We start from the raw sequence: 17,965 nt of genomic DNA on the forward strand, positions 1-17,965 counted from the left end.
TGTTCTGATATCCAAGTGAAAAGTTATTGTCTTTGAAAGTTTGCTATGTCGTTTCTAACTTCCTTTGCATGACATCCGGTCATCCTTAACATGTTAAGACGTCCTATTGCCTAGTATATGGTCAACCTTGACCTGCCAGGATTTCATCGTTACCTGACATCCGATTAACCTTGACCTGTCGAGACTTCCTCGTTGTTGAATATTTGATTGACCTTAACCTACCAGAACTTCGTTGTTGTTTAGAATCCAATCAATCTTAATCTGCCAAGACTTCAAATCATCAAGTATCTGGTCAATCTTATCTCACTTGGACTTTCCTCTTGCCAACTTTCCTATTAGACTTTCGATTATTAAGTGTTCGGTCAACTTTGATCCACTTAGACCTTTTCATCTCATGCCAAATATTTAGTCCTCCATGACTTACTTGGACTTCCCGTTAAGTGTTTGATCCTCCATGATCCACTTGGATTTTCCACTATTAAATATCTATTCAACCTAGACCTACTTGACACTTAACTAATATATTGATTGAACATCAAAATCCAACTCTAGTCAAATCGAGCTTGATCAACTTAATCAACCTTAACCTGAGGTTGATTGCACCAATAAGAAGGATTATCAGGCGAACTAGGGGAAAGATTATCTACTTCCAAGATTAGTCGGGATACCTAGATTATCAAACAAAAAAAGAAAAGAAGGATTATTCATGAACCCATTTGATTCATATACAGGGCACCCTAAACGTCCACAGTACTCAAACTACTGGGACAATTAGGTTTTCGTGTTAGGAGCTACTTGTGCTTCTCAATTTATCAAATGCGTGAACTAGGGAGAAGGTCACTCACCTTCAAGACAAGTTGGACGCAAGCCCAGATATCATATCTGGATTAAAAAAAAAAGATTATTAGCCAATAAAAATATTTGGTAATCTCTTTTTTTTTGGTCGGTAATGTCGGTCAAAAAATTTTCACCGGGACTTAGCTGATGATTCATGATTGGTATTATCATTCGTCGATCAAAATAATGATCGGTATTTTTAAAAAAATTATCAACCAAACATAAATTTGTTTAAAAAATAATGATCAAATATACGTCTGACCATAATTTTCAAAAATAAATGGCCAATAAATTTTATAAAATAATGATAAACTATATATTAATCAATAATTTTTTTAAAAAAAATAATTATCAATAAAATTTATATTTATATTTTTTTTAAAAATATCAATCAAAAATATATATTTAATCTATAATTTTAAATGGTTTATTAGCTTTTTGTATCGATAAATATAAATATATATTTGATCGATAATTTTAATTGAGTTACTGATCACATATTGCTAAATTTGAAAATAAATATCAACTATTTTTTTAATTGAGTTAACTGATAAATATATATTTGATCAATAATTATTTTAATTGAATTACTGATGAATATTTGACTGTTAAATTTTTTTAAAAAATATCAATTATTTTTTTATCATTTATAAATTATTTTGTTAAAATAATGATCGATAAATTTATTAAAAAAATTAAACAATTGATAAAATAGTGAATTTTAAAAGTAATAAATTATCTAAAAATGATAAAAGGGATACGGTGCTACTGTGAAAACTTTAAACAAATACCAAGAGTAATGGATCCATTAGACTAGTGTCGCACGAGGAGCTACAGTAATATTTTTTGTGTCTTGATTTTTCGTTAGATATATATATATATATATATATATATATATATATACCTCTATAGCATCTTCTTCATTTTTTCTTCCTTTCTTTAATTTTCTTCCTTTATTTTATTTTTCTTTTCTTTCCACCAAAAAGTAGACTGCTATGAACGCAAAACAAGAACCATGAACAAGCACATAACACAATATATAGCATAAGGAAGCAAACAAATGAAATTAAAGGAAAAGAGTGCTTCCCTGGACTGCTCTGCCTCATGCACTTCACCAACACTGTTTCCTTAGGTCACCAAGACCCAACGCTGAATCAATTGTATTCCGCGAGACAATATTGAATTAACGGGAGCAAGAAGAAAAAGATCGAATAGACAAGACTCAAAATGAACACATCCATCGATCGATCGATCACAGTTGAATGACCACTCCTTAAAACCATTGTCACCAAGATCATCAAATTAAATATATATCTGAATATAATTTAAAGTGGGAATCAGGGATATATATTCACTTCATAGCTGTACAGTTGATAAGTAAATCTTTCGATAATTTCACTGTTTTATTCTTTAAATGTTTCTTTTATTGAGAAAGAAATTGATATATTAATTTATTTTTTTTTACACTTTGACTTTGAAATATCGTTATCCTTCCCAACGAATAAGAAAGTATTTGAGTTTGTTATACGGCGAGAATAATACTTATGTCTTTGTTGAAATCATATGGCACAAAGCAGGGGCGGCTCAAACTTTACGGGGCCCAGGCGAATTTTTTTTTTTTTTAAAATGATTACTATCATTTTAAAAAATTTTCTCTCATCCTTTTTAATTCGGACTTGAGATCGACAATGGTGGATTTAAAATTTTTTTAAAATAAATTAAAATATTAATTTTAAAAATAATTTTAAACTCATGTAGTTATGTAAAGAATAAAGCAAAAAAAAGGGAGAAAAGTATATTCTCGCCATACATATATGTTCTGTATATTCATATATATATAATATATATAGTAAATTTCAAGTATTTTGTGCCGACTGACTAAAATTGCACTGAACCCCTGAAAAGGGCTTTCTAACAGAATAGAAAAAACAGGAAAAATAAAAGATGGTTAGAACAATTTCTTATTGTTAGAAAATTAATGAAAAAAATAACTGAAAGTCGGTAATATCCGGGGCTTTTAAAATAAGTTCACTACAATATTATGTTTTTTCTCTTCCCTTGATGTTTCAAAATAAAGCTTCTTTAGGGACCTACATCTATAAAAAAAAATCAAATAACTTCATACAGAAAAATAAAGCGATGAGATAACGTAAGGATGGAATCCTTGGAAACTCGATCAATAAACTATTGTGGTAATTAAAACCGTACCTTGTTATCTTTTCCAACACCCAGAAACCATGGGATCGTTGGCTGCCTTTTCACTCTTTGCCAACGATATGAGACAAGTGAAGAAGAGCACAAAGAGAAGGGGAAAAAAATTGAGACGAGGATTTCTGAAAGGTTGGGAGAAAGTCGACGAGAGAGGTGATTCAAGGAATCATCTTGGCTTCTGGTGGCGGACTGAGTCTCTGTCTTTCATTGCTTTTCCTGTCCTAATATGTATACTGGAATGGGGCAAAAAAAAGGGCTTCGCGAGAAATGGCTTACCGAATCCGACGGCCGACGCCGGAAATGGGGCGGCGAGCCGGCGCTTCGCGAGAAATGGGGCGGCGAGCCGGCGGTGCTTCGCGAGAAATGGGGCGGCGAGCCGGCGGTGCTTCGCAAGAAACGAGGCGGCAAGCCGACGCTGCTTCGCGAGAAATGGGGAGATCGAAGTCACGGTTTCGCCAGTAACCAGTTCGCCTGCGTCGAAGAACAGCCGAACAGGGAGATGAAGAGGCGATCGGGCGGGTTTTGAAGAGGCGAGATCGGCGAGAATGCGAAGGGACAGCGCCACAGCGGATGCGGATCGGAGCTTTCCGGGTTACATCCAATAATCCTACCCTCTTTTAACTCTAAATATCCTAATCAGTGGGCCCCAATTAAAATTGGGCCCTAGGCACAGGCCTTACCGGCCTATGCCTAGAGCCGGGCCTGGCACAAAGATAATAATGATGATGATTCTATAAAATCTATAACAAAATTAATATATATATATATATCCTCTAATTTAAAAATTGAACTTGTGTTTAAATATATTAAAAAGTTAAATAAACAAATATTGCACTAATTTTTTTTTCATAATATGATCAAATAAAGAAGATAGGAATGAATCAGATGTGATAAAAAAAAATAAATTAATAATTAATGTAATGTGGAAATTTATATATCATTAAATATTTTATAATAATCATTACTTAACATAATTTTCATCATTATTTCAACAAATATATTTTTAATATGCAAAAGGGAGTTTTTAGTTTAATAGATAGAAAAAAAAAAGATATTTATATATATATATATATATATATATATATATATAATCATACTTAGTGATTTGTAAATTTTACTAAATCACGATGCTGATTTATTTACTTTCTTTTGGTTTTTCTGGAGAACATAAATGGATCATATATGACCTTATAAATTAGAAGGAGGGTTGAATAGCTCAATTCGTTTACTTTTAATATAGGATAGTGAAAACTCTTTGTGAATCAGCCATACTACAAATATAATATTAACTCAGATGATTTTACTTGGTATCCACCTCTTTGAGGCAACTAATCCAAGGATCCACTTTTCGCTCACCACTTCTACTAAACCTTCTCCTTATCGAACAAATCTCGAAAGTGGAGAAACTTTTTTACAGTAGAATTACAATAACTTGCAAGAAAAAATAGAAAATACAAAGAAGAAGAGAGGTTTTATAATGATCTTGAGAGATTTGCTTCTTCTTATTCTAGAGATTGCTCCAAGTTGTATAATTGAAGATCAGATGGCTTCTTCAGCACTTGAGCAAGAATTCTTGGAGAAAAATGCATAAACAATATCCATCAACGGCTAACTTTCACCATTTAAATCTATTCAGCTTTTCTTGAGATCAATCGGATTGATATCCTCTACTAGTCGACTGATTTGGTCAGCAATCAAATAATGACTTCTGAACCTTCTAAAATGATGTTTGATTTTGTCGAATTTCAAATGTTAGTCGATTGATTTTATTTATCAGTCAATTGTTATGGATAGTCAAGTCATCAGTCGAATTGATTCTCTTCTATTTTCTTTCGAAACAGAATCAGTCGACTGATGTGGAGAATTAATCGAATCAATTCTATTCTATTTGCTTCCAAAATAGAATCAGTCGATTGATATGAAAAATCAGTCGAATCGATTCTATTATGTTTGCTTCCGAAATAGAATTAATCGACTTATATGGAGAATCAATCGAATCGATTTTATTTTATTTGCTTCCGAAATAGAATCAGTCGACTGAAGTTCTTTATTAGTTGAATTGATCCTCAAATCAATCCGACTAACATGGGTATCAGTTGACTGGTATGTAAAATCCAAATTGAAACGCAGTATCAGTCGATTATGTTAGAACCGATGGAATCAAAATATCTCTACAATGGTATGATATTGTTCACTTTGGGCATAAGTTCTCATGACTTTGTTCTTGGGCTCTTCCCAAAAGGCCTCATACCAATGGAGATACTTTCCATCCTTTTAACCCCATGATCTTTTCCATGTACTTTAGATGTGGGACTATGTTTGCACCCTTGCAACCCAACAATCCCCCCCTCAAATAAAGAACCACATACCCCCCCTCAACGTCATTTTTGATGTCTGAATCCTCGACCCACCAGGACTTTTTGCCCCTCGGTCCACCCGACCTACTAGGACTTCCCACCTAGCCGCAGCTAGGACTTTTTACCCCTCAGTTCACCCGACCTACTAAGACTTCCCACCTAGTCGCAACTAGGACTTTTTGCCTCTTGATCCACCCGACCTACTAGGACTTCTCACCTGGTGTCTGGTCCTCTTGATTCAGACATGGGAGCACTCACTTCCTTTGTTTAAGGTTCAAATCACATGGTTAGATCTGGATCATGGCTCATCCGACGGTTAGTCCGGTGAAGAGCGGTCTCACTCTGATACCACTTGTTAGAACCGATGGAATCAAAATATCTCCACAATGGTATGATATTGTCCACTTTGGGCCTAAGCCCTCATGGCTTTGTTCTTGGGCTCTCCCAAAAAGGCCTCATACTAATGGAGATACTTTCCATCCTTTTAACCCCATGATCTTTTCCATGTACTTTAGATGTGGGACTATGTTTGCATCCTTGCAACCCAACAAATTACTTATTACTTTCTAGTCGATTGATATCAATATCAGTCGATGGAAGTTTTTACTGAATTCGTCTAAATTACCTCCTGTGCATCAAAATATCTCCACAATGGTATGATATTGTCCACTTTGAGTCTAAACTCTCATGGCTTTGTTCTTGAGCTCTCCCCAAAAGGCCTCATACCAATGGAGATACTTTCCATCCTTTTAACCCCATGATCTTTTTCATGTACTTTAGATGTGAGACTATGTTTGTGTTCTTGCCTTAACCCCATACCATGATCTTTTCCTGCTTATGGTATGTTATCAGGATGGGGTGCCAAGCTGGGATTTTAGGATGTCCAATATGTATGGAGAGTTATTTTGATTGTCATGGGAAGATAATTTTTACCACAAAATCATAATTTCAGAAGAAATAAAGATGAATTCACAAAGAATAGAATTGAGAGAACACCTCCGCCATTGAGATTAACAGGTGAACAACTTTGGTGGAGAGTGCATAATTTTTCATCTGTTATTGAAGATCCACATGGTACCCCTTATGAATATGGAAGTACACATAAATGGACTAAACGGAGTATATTTTGGGATTTACCATATTGGTCTAGTCATTTGATTCATCACAACCTTGATGTAATGCATATTGAGAAGAATGTGTTTGATAATCTGATTAATACAGTCATGGATATTCCTGGGAAAACAAAAGACAATTTGAATGCAAGAAAAGATATGCGACTCATTTGTAAAAGACCTACTCTTGATGTTGATGAAAATAGTAGGGGACCAAAGCCAAAGGCAGTTTATACATTGAATAGAGATCAGAGACGTGTTCTTTGTGAATGGGTGAAAGCTTTAAAATTTTCAGATGGTTATGTCTCTAATCTTGGAAGATGTGTTGATTTGAAAGAATGCAAATTGATTGGTTTGAAAAGTCATGATTGTCATGTATTTATGGAAAGGCTAATTCCTATCGCTTTTAAGGAGCTCTTACCAAATTTTGTATGGGGTGTCATTACAGAGTTAAGTATGTTTCTTCATGATATTTGCTCAACAGTTTTGAAATACTCACACATGGAGAAGTTAGAGCGAGATATTCCCATAATTTTGTGTAATTTAGAAAGGATCTTTCCACCATCCTTTTTTGATTCGATGGAACATCTGTTGATTCACTTGCCTTATGAAACCAAAGTTGGAGGTCCTGTACATTTTCGATGGATGTATCCATTTGAAAGGTATAATAATATTACTTATATACTTTATTGTTTCATATATATTTATGTCTAATATATTTTATTTTATTACAAACAGATTTCTGTATCATCTAAAGAAAAAAGTGAAAAATAAGGCTCATGTTGAAGCCTCTATTGTTAATGCATACATTGTGGAGGAAGTAACAACTTTTGCATCATATTATTTTGAGCCTCACGTCCGAAGCAAAAGACAAAGAGCGGGAAGAAATGAAGAAGGACCCATTGATCCCAATTTGACATCAGTTTCAATTTTTAATTACCTTGGCCGACCAAGTGGACCATGTAAAGAGAGATACTTAACTGGTCAAGAATGGCTCGCAGCCCACACATATATTTTACTGAATTGTCCAGAAGTAGACGCATATTTTGAGTAAGTATAAATTTTGTATTATTTGAACTCGGTTGTAAATGATTTATGTTTTAATTATAGTTTTTATAGGATTTTTCAGAATTTCTACTCTGGATTGAGCACACAAGAGTTTAATACCTTCTGTGATAACGAATTTGCACCATGGTTCAAAACATATGTGAGTATAAAAATTTAAATTTGCTAACATATATTTTGACTTATAATTAATTTTGAAATTTGATTTTAGATTCAGGGTAATCAAGCTCACGTTGACTCGGAATTATTATTTCATCTTTCATGGGGTCCAAAAGCAATGGTACGGACTTGGCCAGTATATTTCATAAACGGATATAATTTTCATACTCAGGAATATGGAATGGGAAAGGCTACAATGAATAGCGGTGTTTGTGTTCAATCATCCTCAGATGGAGCTGCATGTAATGATTTTTATGGGTTATTGGATGAGATTATAGAGGTGGAATACCCAGGTCCAGAAATTCGAGTTGTTTTATTTTTGTGTCGTTGGTTTGACCCTATCAGAGGGATGAAGGTGCATCCACAGTATAATTTGGTTGAAATTAATCATAAGAGATTATATAAGAGATATGAACCATTTGTGTTGGCACAACAAGCAATTCAAGTATTTTATGCTTCATATCCAAGTTTGAAACGAGACAAAATTGATTGGTGGGTTGTTTGTAAAACAAAAGCAAGGTCAAAAATTGAAGAACGTTGGCAAGAAAATGCATATCAACAAAACGAAGTTGTAAACACATTTCAGACTCACGAATATCATATTCCTATATTACGAGATCCCAGCGGAGTAGTGATACCCATAGATACAAGTGAAATTCATCAAAATGACGATGACGACGAAGACGATGACGACGATGACGATGACGATGACGACGACGATGACAATGAAGAAGGAGATGATGATCATGATCACGACGACGATGAGGATGACAATTTTGATTTTTCATGCTGAGTAAGTCAGATTAAATTATAAAAACATTAACAATTCATTTTAATATATAGATAATCGAATGTAGGTGTATATATATTTCATTTTAATCTGTATATTTATTTTTATTCTTCATAATATGCAAATTTTAATTTATTAGATAGATTTACAATATTTTAATTGTACTTTTTCTCTTATAGATCATTTCTCCTGACTTGGTTGTGTATTTTGTTTGGACACACGCAGTAGCAGTAGTCATGGTGATGCAGGTCCCACTCCTTCAGGTGCAGCCCCCTCTACTTCAGGTGCAGCCCCCTCACCTTCAGGTGCAACCCACCTTCAGGTGCAGCCCCCTCACCTTCAGGTGCACCTTCACCTTCAGGTGAGCTCCCCACCTTCTGGTGCAGCCCCCTCTCCAGGACCTTCCCCAGGAGCCATAGCAGGTCCTTCGACCCGACAGTCTGCAGAGGCACGAGTGATGATAGTCCCTCTTGGCGATTCGTAAGTATTTTATATTAAATATATTGTCAATTATCTCTTTATAATTATTTAACATCTTTTATTTGATATTGTATTATAGTTTTACTGATTCTGTACGGGTTATTCACGATATTAATCGAATCGTGAATAACCTTTGGCGAGGAGATTCCATGAGTTATACAAGCACTCCTAATGCCACCAAGGAGTTGTGGTGGAGTGAATTTAAGGTAAATTATTCATTTACTTATATATATATGATATTATTGTTGAATATATAATAAATTATTTATTTCTACTTTCAGCGGGCATTTACTTGGGATCCTATTGATGAAGTTGAGATTAGACAAATTTTTAAGAAAAAATACGATGATCACATCTCGCATGTCCTAAATCATGCTAAAACAAGGGGAAAAAGCCGGCTTGCATCAACGAAGAGAATTGGATTCAGATTTCTCAATTTTGGGAAACTGAAGAAAGCCGAAAGAAGAGTAACCAGAATAAGCGTAATCAAGCTTATAATTCTGGTGCCTTAGCTGCGACGTATGCGGGTGGCTCAATCAACATTGATGAGCATACGCGTAGATTGGTAATTTCTTTCAACTACTTAAATTTAAATTTATTTCATATTAATATGTAATTTTTCTAACAATGTTTTTTTAGGCTAAGGAAATAGGTCAAGATCCTGCTTTTATCGATACTTTTACTCGGGCTTTCCAAAAAAAAGACAAGAGTTGGAGCGGAGACCAAGCAAAAGCTATGAAGGTGTTAATATGTATCTAAATATTTTTGTGTTTAATTTCTCAAATATTACAATATATTAATATTTCTTTTGATAATACAGGATAAATATTCTGAGCTCGAGCTAGCACAGCGAGCTTCAAGTGCTAGCTCTAAGGGATCTGAGCCCTCAGTTGGCAGTGATCTGAATCTGTGGTTGAAGGCAAGTGGGGGATGCAAAGGTACACTACTAGAAAAATGTTAATAGACAACGCGGAAAACGCGTTGTCTTTGTGGGTTAAAAAGTGTTGTAAGAGGCCTTGTTGTAAAAGGGGTCCCTCAACGACAACGCTTTTTAAGCGTTGTCTTTGTTAACATCGACAACACCTTCGCAACGCAGAAAAAGCGTTGTAATTTTGTTACAAATTGCTTGGGTTTTGCAACGTTTTTAAAAGCGTTGTCTTTTGATTTTTTTAGCAGTAAATAAGAAATAATATATTTTGTAAATACAAAAGCATTAGCTACAAAATTTACTAAATCACATACAAAACATACAACTTATATTTACACAAAAACCATTCTTACAGCAGGTTCATAACACAAATTCATAATATACAGCAGGTCGATAACATACAACTTATACAAGTTCATAACACAAATTCAAATTACAACTTCCAACATAGAAGCTCCATAATTAACAGCAGCAGGTCCATAACAAAGGTTTCAACGCAACAGAATATCCTCCAATAGCAGCAGAAATAGAACAGGTGCATCACAACATTAGCAGCACCAAGTAACAGCAAGTGCATCACCAAGTATGGGCACAACATTAGCATCACCAAGTAACAGCAGCAGAAATAGAACAGGTCCATCTGCCAAATACCAGCCTGCCAAAAGATAATACTAATTTATCCAAAATATGGGCACAACAGCAACAGATTTATACACAATGAACTATGGAGATCAGCATTCCATACCTACTCATAAACAGCAGCAGCAGAATTAATCACAAACAGCAGAATTATACACAATGAACTATGGAGATCAACATTCCATACACAACAACAGCAGCAGAATTAATCTCAAACAAATATATTTATTACAAATAAATGGAATTATGGAGATCAGCATTCCATACCTACTCATAAATATGATCTTGTATACAGTCTGCCACCTCGGAACGCACCTCATCAATTTCTGCCTGAGTGTACTCAGCTGCCTTAAACTATGAACACACATATAGATTAAGTTAATTGGAAAAACAATCAACACTGACTTTGCAAAATGATAAATGGTTTATTTGAAGTGATTTGAACAAGTACTATTGATCGTAGTCCATCTCTTTCAATAGTTTCAATTTCTGCAATAATCTGTCTCATAAATCTCATCACATAATAACCACATTGTTTCCCATCTGGTTGTCGAGGAGCCTGTGGTAATTGGACTCCACTATCAGTTAAAAGACAAATACACACATTAAGACCATATCAAACATAATTGGATTCCCTTTTGCTCTTATTTTTTTAGTTTTTAAATGGGGCATGTCCTAGATATGTCTTCTATCAGTTTCCTTGTGAATCATTGTGAAATATGTCCTAGATATGATTCCGTGTTGTATAGCCTCCTTTGGAGAGCCTTCTTGTCTTATGGTATGATATCCATGCCCGTCCAGTGATATTAATAAAGACAACCCTATAAGACTCCAAAAGTAAAAAATGAAGACCATTGTAGGACTTCACATTGCTCTAAAAGACAGAATACACAATTTATCTGAAGAATTTAATAAAAGACCTTAGAATTATGTATATCTTACCACCAAGCAAGAACAAGAGCAGCGTGCTTTGTTATCCTCCCTCATCATCAGCGTGCATGTCTTGTTCCCGCAAACTCCTACAAGCAATGCAATTCAATCATCAATTCTTTAAACAAAAACGAAAAAAAAAAACAATAACAAAAAGCATACACAAACTCACAAGCAACGTGAACAACAAAACAATCACTGCAGAAATCATTTGAATTTTGAACAACTCCCTATCGAATTTCGTGCTCTTCCTTCACCCATAAGTCAACCTACGGAGATTAACTATCTCCAATCATTTCTGAAACCATTGCCACTTTCTCTCCATTAATTTAAGCTCCCAGCCGTTGCCCACAAGCAACACGCAAGTGCTGATCACAATCCCTCCTCCGCATCTCCTCTATAAATTAAACACTCCAACACCGCAGCGGCATTCCATCGAACACCTGGTGTGCAAGAGTGATGGTGAAGAAGCTGGCCATGCTCCTGCTAACACTGGTTCTCGCAGTGGCCACCACCGAAGCCATTCCGTTCAAGGAGAAGGATTTGGCGTCGGAGGAGAGCCTCTGGGACCTGTACGATGGAGGCGCGTAAAGGAGGAAGATAGAATGACACGTACCCTTGACTTTGCTGGCGCGTAAAGGAGGAAGATAAAGAGGTAGACGACTTCGATGAAGCAGACGGCGATGTTGATGGTGAGCAGCAGAACGTCGGCGGTGAGGATGCCGTAGTAGACCCACATGGTGGCACTGAACAGCCCAACCACGTATGGCACTGAGTGGAAGGATTCAGTCGACTTCTTCTTGAAGATCCTATAAAAGGTCGGCACCGGGGCCAGCACCACCATTGCCGACAGCAGATTGCCTGCGCAAAGAAATCGAAAGGGCATTGATTATATTGTCGATCAAAATTGGACTAGCTAGAGAAGCAATGGAATGGTTTAGGAAGAAGGTGCATGCATCACCTAAAAGGCCTGCGCATGTGAGCACGGGAGGAGCACGAGGAGGTCACCCTAATTCTAACCCTAATCGAAGAAAAAAAGTTTGAAGCCGTACTTGGAACTCGGAGAACTGGAGGAGCACTGGAGGAGCACGAGGAGGTCACCGTACGCACTAGAGGAGCACGGGCCTGGAGGAGCACCGCCCTAGAGGGGAGCACGGGCCTGGAGGAGCACCGGATGCGGCTTCCGTTCTATCTTCGTCTTCGCCTCTTCACAGCGGCGCAAAGAGGAGCTAGAGGTGCGAAAGGGGCGGGAGAAGAGGAGAGGCACGAAAGGGGGGCGGGTGAAGAGGGCATGCACGAGAGGGGGCGGGAGAGGCACGAAAATGGGGCGCGCGGGAGAAGACGAGCTAGAGGTGCGAGCGGGAGAGGGACGAAACTGGGGCGGGAGAAGAGAAGAAGAGGTATACGCACGAAGGAAATCGCGGACTCGCCCGATAAAAAACCTAGATATAAACCCTCTAGACCCTCAACGACAACGGTCAACGACAATACTTTTTAAAAGCGTTGTCTTTGGCAAAAAAACCCGCTAAAAGACAACGTTTTCGACAACGGTTTTTTAAAAGTGTTGTGGTTGACCCAAAATCAACACTAATAGACAACGCTTTCTGAACAAACGTTGTCTTTTGGTTTTCAAAGACAACGGTTTTGACTAAAAACGTTGTAAATTGAAAAACCACAACGCTTTTGCTAAAAACCGTTGTCTTTGGGGCGTTGTCTATTAACATTTTTCTAGTAGTGGTAGTGGAAGGATTTTGGGTATGAGTTCTTTGAGCAGAACCCATAGAGTTGTGGTAGCTCTTCTATCAACTCCCCTGCCTTCTCATCACAGATCCATAGTTTGACTGAAGAGGTAACCCACTTGAAAGGGTTATTAGAGCAAAGAGATCAGGAAATGGCACGAAGAGATCAGGAAATGGCACAAAGAGATAAACAAATGAGACAAAGAGATAACGAATTTAAAAAATTGCAAAGAAAACAAGACCTGATCTTGCAACATCTTCAGTTGCAATCTATTCCTGACGACGACGACGACGACGACGACGACGACGACGATGATGGTGGTTCTTCATGAGTTTTTTTGTGTATGATTTTTTTATATTCATTATTTTATTTATTTAGCATTTTATAGAACTGCAAGTTAATAATTTATAAATTTTTAGTAATACTGTTTAATGTTGTTTAAACAGGTTTTTCTAAAAAAAATAAAAAAAAAAGGTAAGTCTTTCCATATTAAGTTTATAGGTTTAAGTTTTAATTTTAAGAATGATATTTTCTCTTTATCATGTTTTCTAATGCATGAGAAGAAAAGATAGTGACGGAGAAGGAAGTAGAGCCTCCGGAGAGCACACATGCCCATGATGTTTCATGCTTTCTTTTCTTCGTCTTTAGATATATTTATATCAGTACTTTGTATGGATTTACTGGATTGTTATGATTGTATATCATGTTAGCTGGACTAATATACATATGCACATGTCTATTGTGGATCTTTGTATGGATTGTATCATTTGGATGCATGCATTATGGATGTTGATATGGATCTTTATATGAATTGTATTTTTGTATGGATATTGATATGTATTGTTTGTTATTTATGTGTTGTTATATATGGATGTTTATATATGTTGTTATGGATTGTATATGACAGGTTTGTATGTTATAAATCGATCCGATTGGATCGATATGTAAATGTATATACGGAATAACCAATAAATAAAATGAGCATTGGAAAAAAAATTTAGTATGTGATGAAAATTGCGACGAAAACCATTTTCGTCGCCAATTTACAACAAATTTTGTGACGAAACTATTTTCGTCGCAATTATATCGTAAGTTACTATTTATCGCAACTTTGCGACGAAAATACAAATTCGTCGCCAATTGGCGACGAATTTGTATTTTCGTCGTAAATATTTGCGACGATTTTTTTTTTCATCGCAACATTTGGCGACGCCTTGATTGCAACGAATTTAAATTCGTCACAAAATTTGTCGCAAACTGTTTTACGACAAATTTTTTAAAGAAATTCATCGTAAAATTCGTCGCAGAATGCTATTTTTTTTTTGTAGTGAATATGAATACTGAGGATAAGAAAATTTTATGTGTGAGATTGCTCTAGTTGATCAAATAAAGTCATTGGATTCAAAGTTGGTCTAACAGTCAGCTTTATTAGCATTGAGAGGTCTTCACTAAATAAAACTTCAAATTCATTGGATACCTTTATTTATGCATAAGACTTATCGCTTAATAATTGAAAGTTTTTATATTCCATTTTTTATGGATATGATGGAGGATTGTTGATGATTTTCATAAAATAAAAAATAATGAAAGGAATAAAGAAGCAGAAAGTTGCGTTGGTCTTTCTTACTATAATTGTTATGGAATAGTTTTTTATGGTATCCCTTTATGTATTAATGTCTTTTAATGATTGAATAAAAGGTTATAATTCAAAAACATGTCCTTTCATTAACAATGATTTAAACACTATAAAACATCATTTTACACCAATAATCTGCATCTTCATAATAAAAAATCTTTCTTCTCACAGTTACTTATTTTCAAAGTATTATTTATATATATTATTATACTACAATAACAATATATAAATATTTAATCATTGAGTTTAAATAAATTCAAGGTATTGAGGATTGTTGTGAAGTGTGCACTTTGAAAATAACATTATTAAGAAATTTATTATATCCTAGAGGAATATCTGCTTAGTCTAAGTATATCACCGTACTAGAAATAAATATATATGTCTTAAATTCGTTCTCTAATTTATTCGAGGATTTATAGAGTTTCTCGTTGATGGTAGTTCCCTGACAAAAACAGAATTAAAAAATAAAACCATGCAACAATCGATAATAGCAACAATATATAGTTTCATGCATGATAGAAGCATAATAGACCATTTTTTTTCCTACTAACACTTCATACATCTGTAGTGTTTGAATCACTCGTAATAATATTAAGGAATTTATTATATTCTGTAGGAATATATGCTTAGTCTGAGTATATATATGTCTTAAATTCGTTCTCTAATTTATTAAAATATTTATGGAGTTTCTCAATGATGATAGTTCCCTGACAAAAATAGAATTGAAAAAAATAAAATCCTGTAACAATCTATAACATCAACAATTAATATATGATTTCATGCATGCTAGAAGCATAATAGATCAATTTTTTTCCTACTAATACTTCGTACATCGGTAATATTTGAATCACTCGTAATATTATGTTATTCATCAGTGCTTCTCGAATTTATCCTGATTGATAAAAAAAATTTTATGAGATCAAATTGATATTCAAAATTAGTCGGTTCGAACACCTATACCCCATTCACGTTTGATTTTGTTGGCTCTCAATTTGGCATCATTCTGTTATTTAACCGTCCCTGCCGTTCTTCTCGCTTTCCTCCTTTAGCAACCCTAGCAGCCGTTCAATTCAATGGTCGTTCTCGACCCCTGTTTCATTCCTTTCCCATGTAGTCGAACCTTCATCATCATCTCCCTCTTCATTTCTAATTCCTCCTTCTCCTCCTCCTCCACCTCTTTTCTCTCCCTCTCCGCCTCTCTCTCTGTTTGAGAGAAGAGAGACGATCTGCAGAGAGGGAGAAAAGGCAGAATTAATGGACATCATTTGATATATATTTCTTCATCTTGATCGTCGTCTTCGATTACATTTCTTATTTCATTCGATAAGATGGCCCACTCCCCAGACGCAGACGAGGCCACGGCCGCCGCCGACGGGGTCTTCGCCAAGCGTGGGTGCTGCAGCTTCTGGATCCCGTTGCCCTCCTCCGTGCGAGGGTGCAAGGCCTGGGAGCGCATTCCCACCGGCGAAGTCGGATGCCCTGCCGCCAGCTGCCGGTGGTGGGGCCGGGGCCTCCGCTCGCTGCTCAAGGTCGGACAGGCGTCCAAGGCCATGGCTAGTCGCCGCTTGAGGTCCCTCATCCGGCGGTTCCGTCGTCCGCGTGGTCGTCCCCGGCACCGCCGCAGCTTCAGCTACGACGCCCTCAGCTACGCCCGCAATTTCGACGAGGGGGCGCAAGGCGCCAGCGACTCGGACGTCGTCGACAGCGTCCGCTTGGGATTCTCCACCCGCTACGCCAGCGTGCAGTCACCGCTGACCAAGCCGCAGGTGGATCTTTCCCCGCCCTTCGTCGGCGCCACCCATTGACAGAGAGACGATCGAGTTCCTTTAATTTTAATCGCATTGATTCAAATACCGTGTTTTCATTCATTACAGAATTCCTGTTCATTTTAATTTAACGTGAATGATCCCGAATGCTTAAACTGTTCGACGATCATACAGAGAAAGTCAACGAGGATCATTTAGATAAGGTTTGGTCAATATAATTTAATTTACTCAAAGATTTCGACTTAATGATAAGTCAACTCACAGTATACAAGATTAAGCATGTGCATCAATAGACATGTCGATAAACTCATCGACACAATGATGATGCATGTCAATATAGAAGCTCGATGGGCATTGACTTGTGAAAAATAACTTAAAAGTAATCCACAATAAAAGTTGTGCATATCAATCATCCAACTTTTTATATACATAACATTTAATCTAAAGAATTTTTTTTTAAGTCTATTGCATTTTGTATCTTTTCTTGTCATAGCATTGTATAGTGGTTAGTGGTGCCCATGGCTAGTGGTTAGGCTATTCATAACACTACCCGATGGATTTAATCAACTTTTTATTGTGTCTAATTTGACATAATTCCAAATAGGCCCTGTTGAGCACTGTCTAATAATTTCAAGTGGGTTGTGTCCATATCAACTCAATTATTGTTTTACAATTAATAATATTAATAGAGTTAGTTAGAAGTCAAAGAGGGGAAACGATAATTAAAAATATATAATAATATAGAATAATTATAGTCGCGATTCCATCATAAATACATGCCACATGCATAAATTTAAAGGTCATCACAGACAATAAATGCTTTAAAACTATAGCAACTATTCTTAAGAGTTTATTTTTCTTCAAATGTTTGGTTAGTGGTAAAGATAGATAGTTTTCTCTGAATTCGTGTCTATCGAACAAATTTGTGAAGACTTAGAAGGTATCCCTTTCTAATGACCATCAGACTGCTCAGACTCCTCGATTCCATTCGTTTCTCCAAATTTCTTTCACAATATATAATGTATGAAAAGTAGGATATAATAGTTGCCCCATCTTTTCCTTCCTTCAATTCCCTCTACTGCAACTGCAACTGCATTCCTCATATTCCACATATAATTAATTAAGCGACTGCTTAATTTGGCTTTTGAATTAGTTTTCAGATGTGAGAAAAGATCAGTAAAGTGGTCCCTTGTTGTGTGCTTTGGAATCCACTAAAGGGACAAAGCCAGGCTTAAAAGAAGAGATACCTGAGATTTGTAAGCTAAATGTGCTGGGTCTTACTCACTTCCAGACTTCCAAAAGCCACACTTAATAG

At 36.1% G+C, this 17,965-nt stretch overlaps 2 protein-coding genes, 1 long non-coding RNA gene and 1 pseudogene across 3 annotated transcripts; 3 read left to right on the forward strand and 1 right to left on the reverse strand.

Annotated features, from left to right (window-relative positions):
• Window positions 1-3,074: 3,074 nt before the first annotated feature.
• Window positions 3,075-8,534, forward strand: LOC141813532 (uncharacterized). Its single transcript, XM_074701498.1, has 5 exons — window positions 3,075-3,201; window positions 6,813-7,179; window positions 7,256-7,567; window positions 7,637-7,724; window positions 7,794-8,534. The coding sequence occupies exons 1-5, from the start codon at window positions 3,075-3,077 to the stop codon at window positions 8,532-8,534; spliced, it is 1,635 nt and encodes a 544-aa protein (XP_074557599.1).
• A 233-nt stretch (window positions 8,535-8,767) lies between these two features.
• Window positions 8,768-13,579, forward strand: LOC141813534 (uncharacterized; annotated as a pseudogene).
• On the reverse strand, window positions 10,293-10,904 carry LOC141812897 (uncharacterized). Its single transcript, XR_012600363.1, has 3 exons — window positions 10,846-10,904; window positions 10,685-10,742; window positions 10,293-10,594 (listed from the first exon to the last, which is right to left on the reverse strand). It is a non-coding gene; the product is annotated as an uncharacterized LOC141812897 (long non-coding RNA).
• A 2,633-nt stretch (window positions 13,580-16,212) lies between the features above and the next one.
• LOC141813535 (uncharacterized) lies at window positions 16,213-16,689 on the forward strand. The gene has a single exon (XM_074701503.1). The coding sequence runs from the start codon at window positions 16,213-16,215 to the stop codon at window positions 16,687-16,689; it is 477 nt and encodes a 158-aa protein (XP_074557604.1).
• The last annotated feature ends 1,276 nt before the right edge of the window (window positions 16,690-17,965 follow it).

The sequence above is a fragment of the Curcuma longa genome, chromosome 20 (assembly GCF_044706935.1).
Source record: "Curcuma longa cultivar G26 ecotype Majalengka, Jawa Barat chromosome 20, ITB_CL_G26_1.1, whole genome shotgun sequence".
In the NCBI taxonomy this organism is placed as follows: Eukaryota; Viridiplantae; Streptophyta; class Magnoliopsida; order Zingiberales; family Zingiberaceae; genus Curcuma; species Curcuma longa.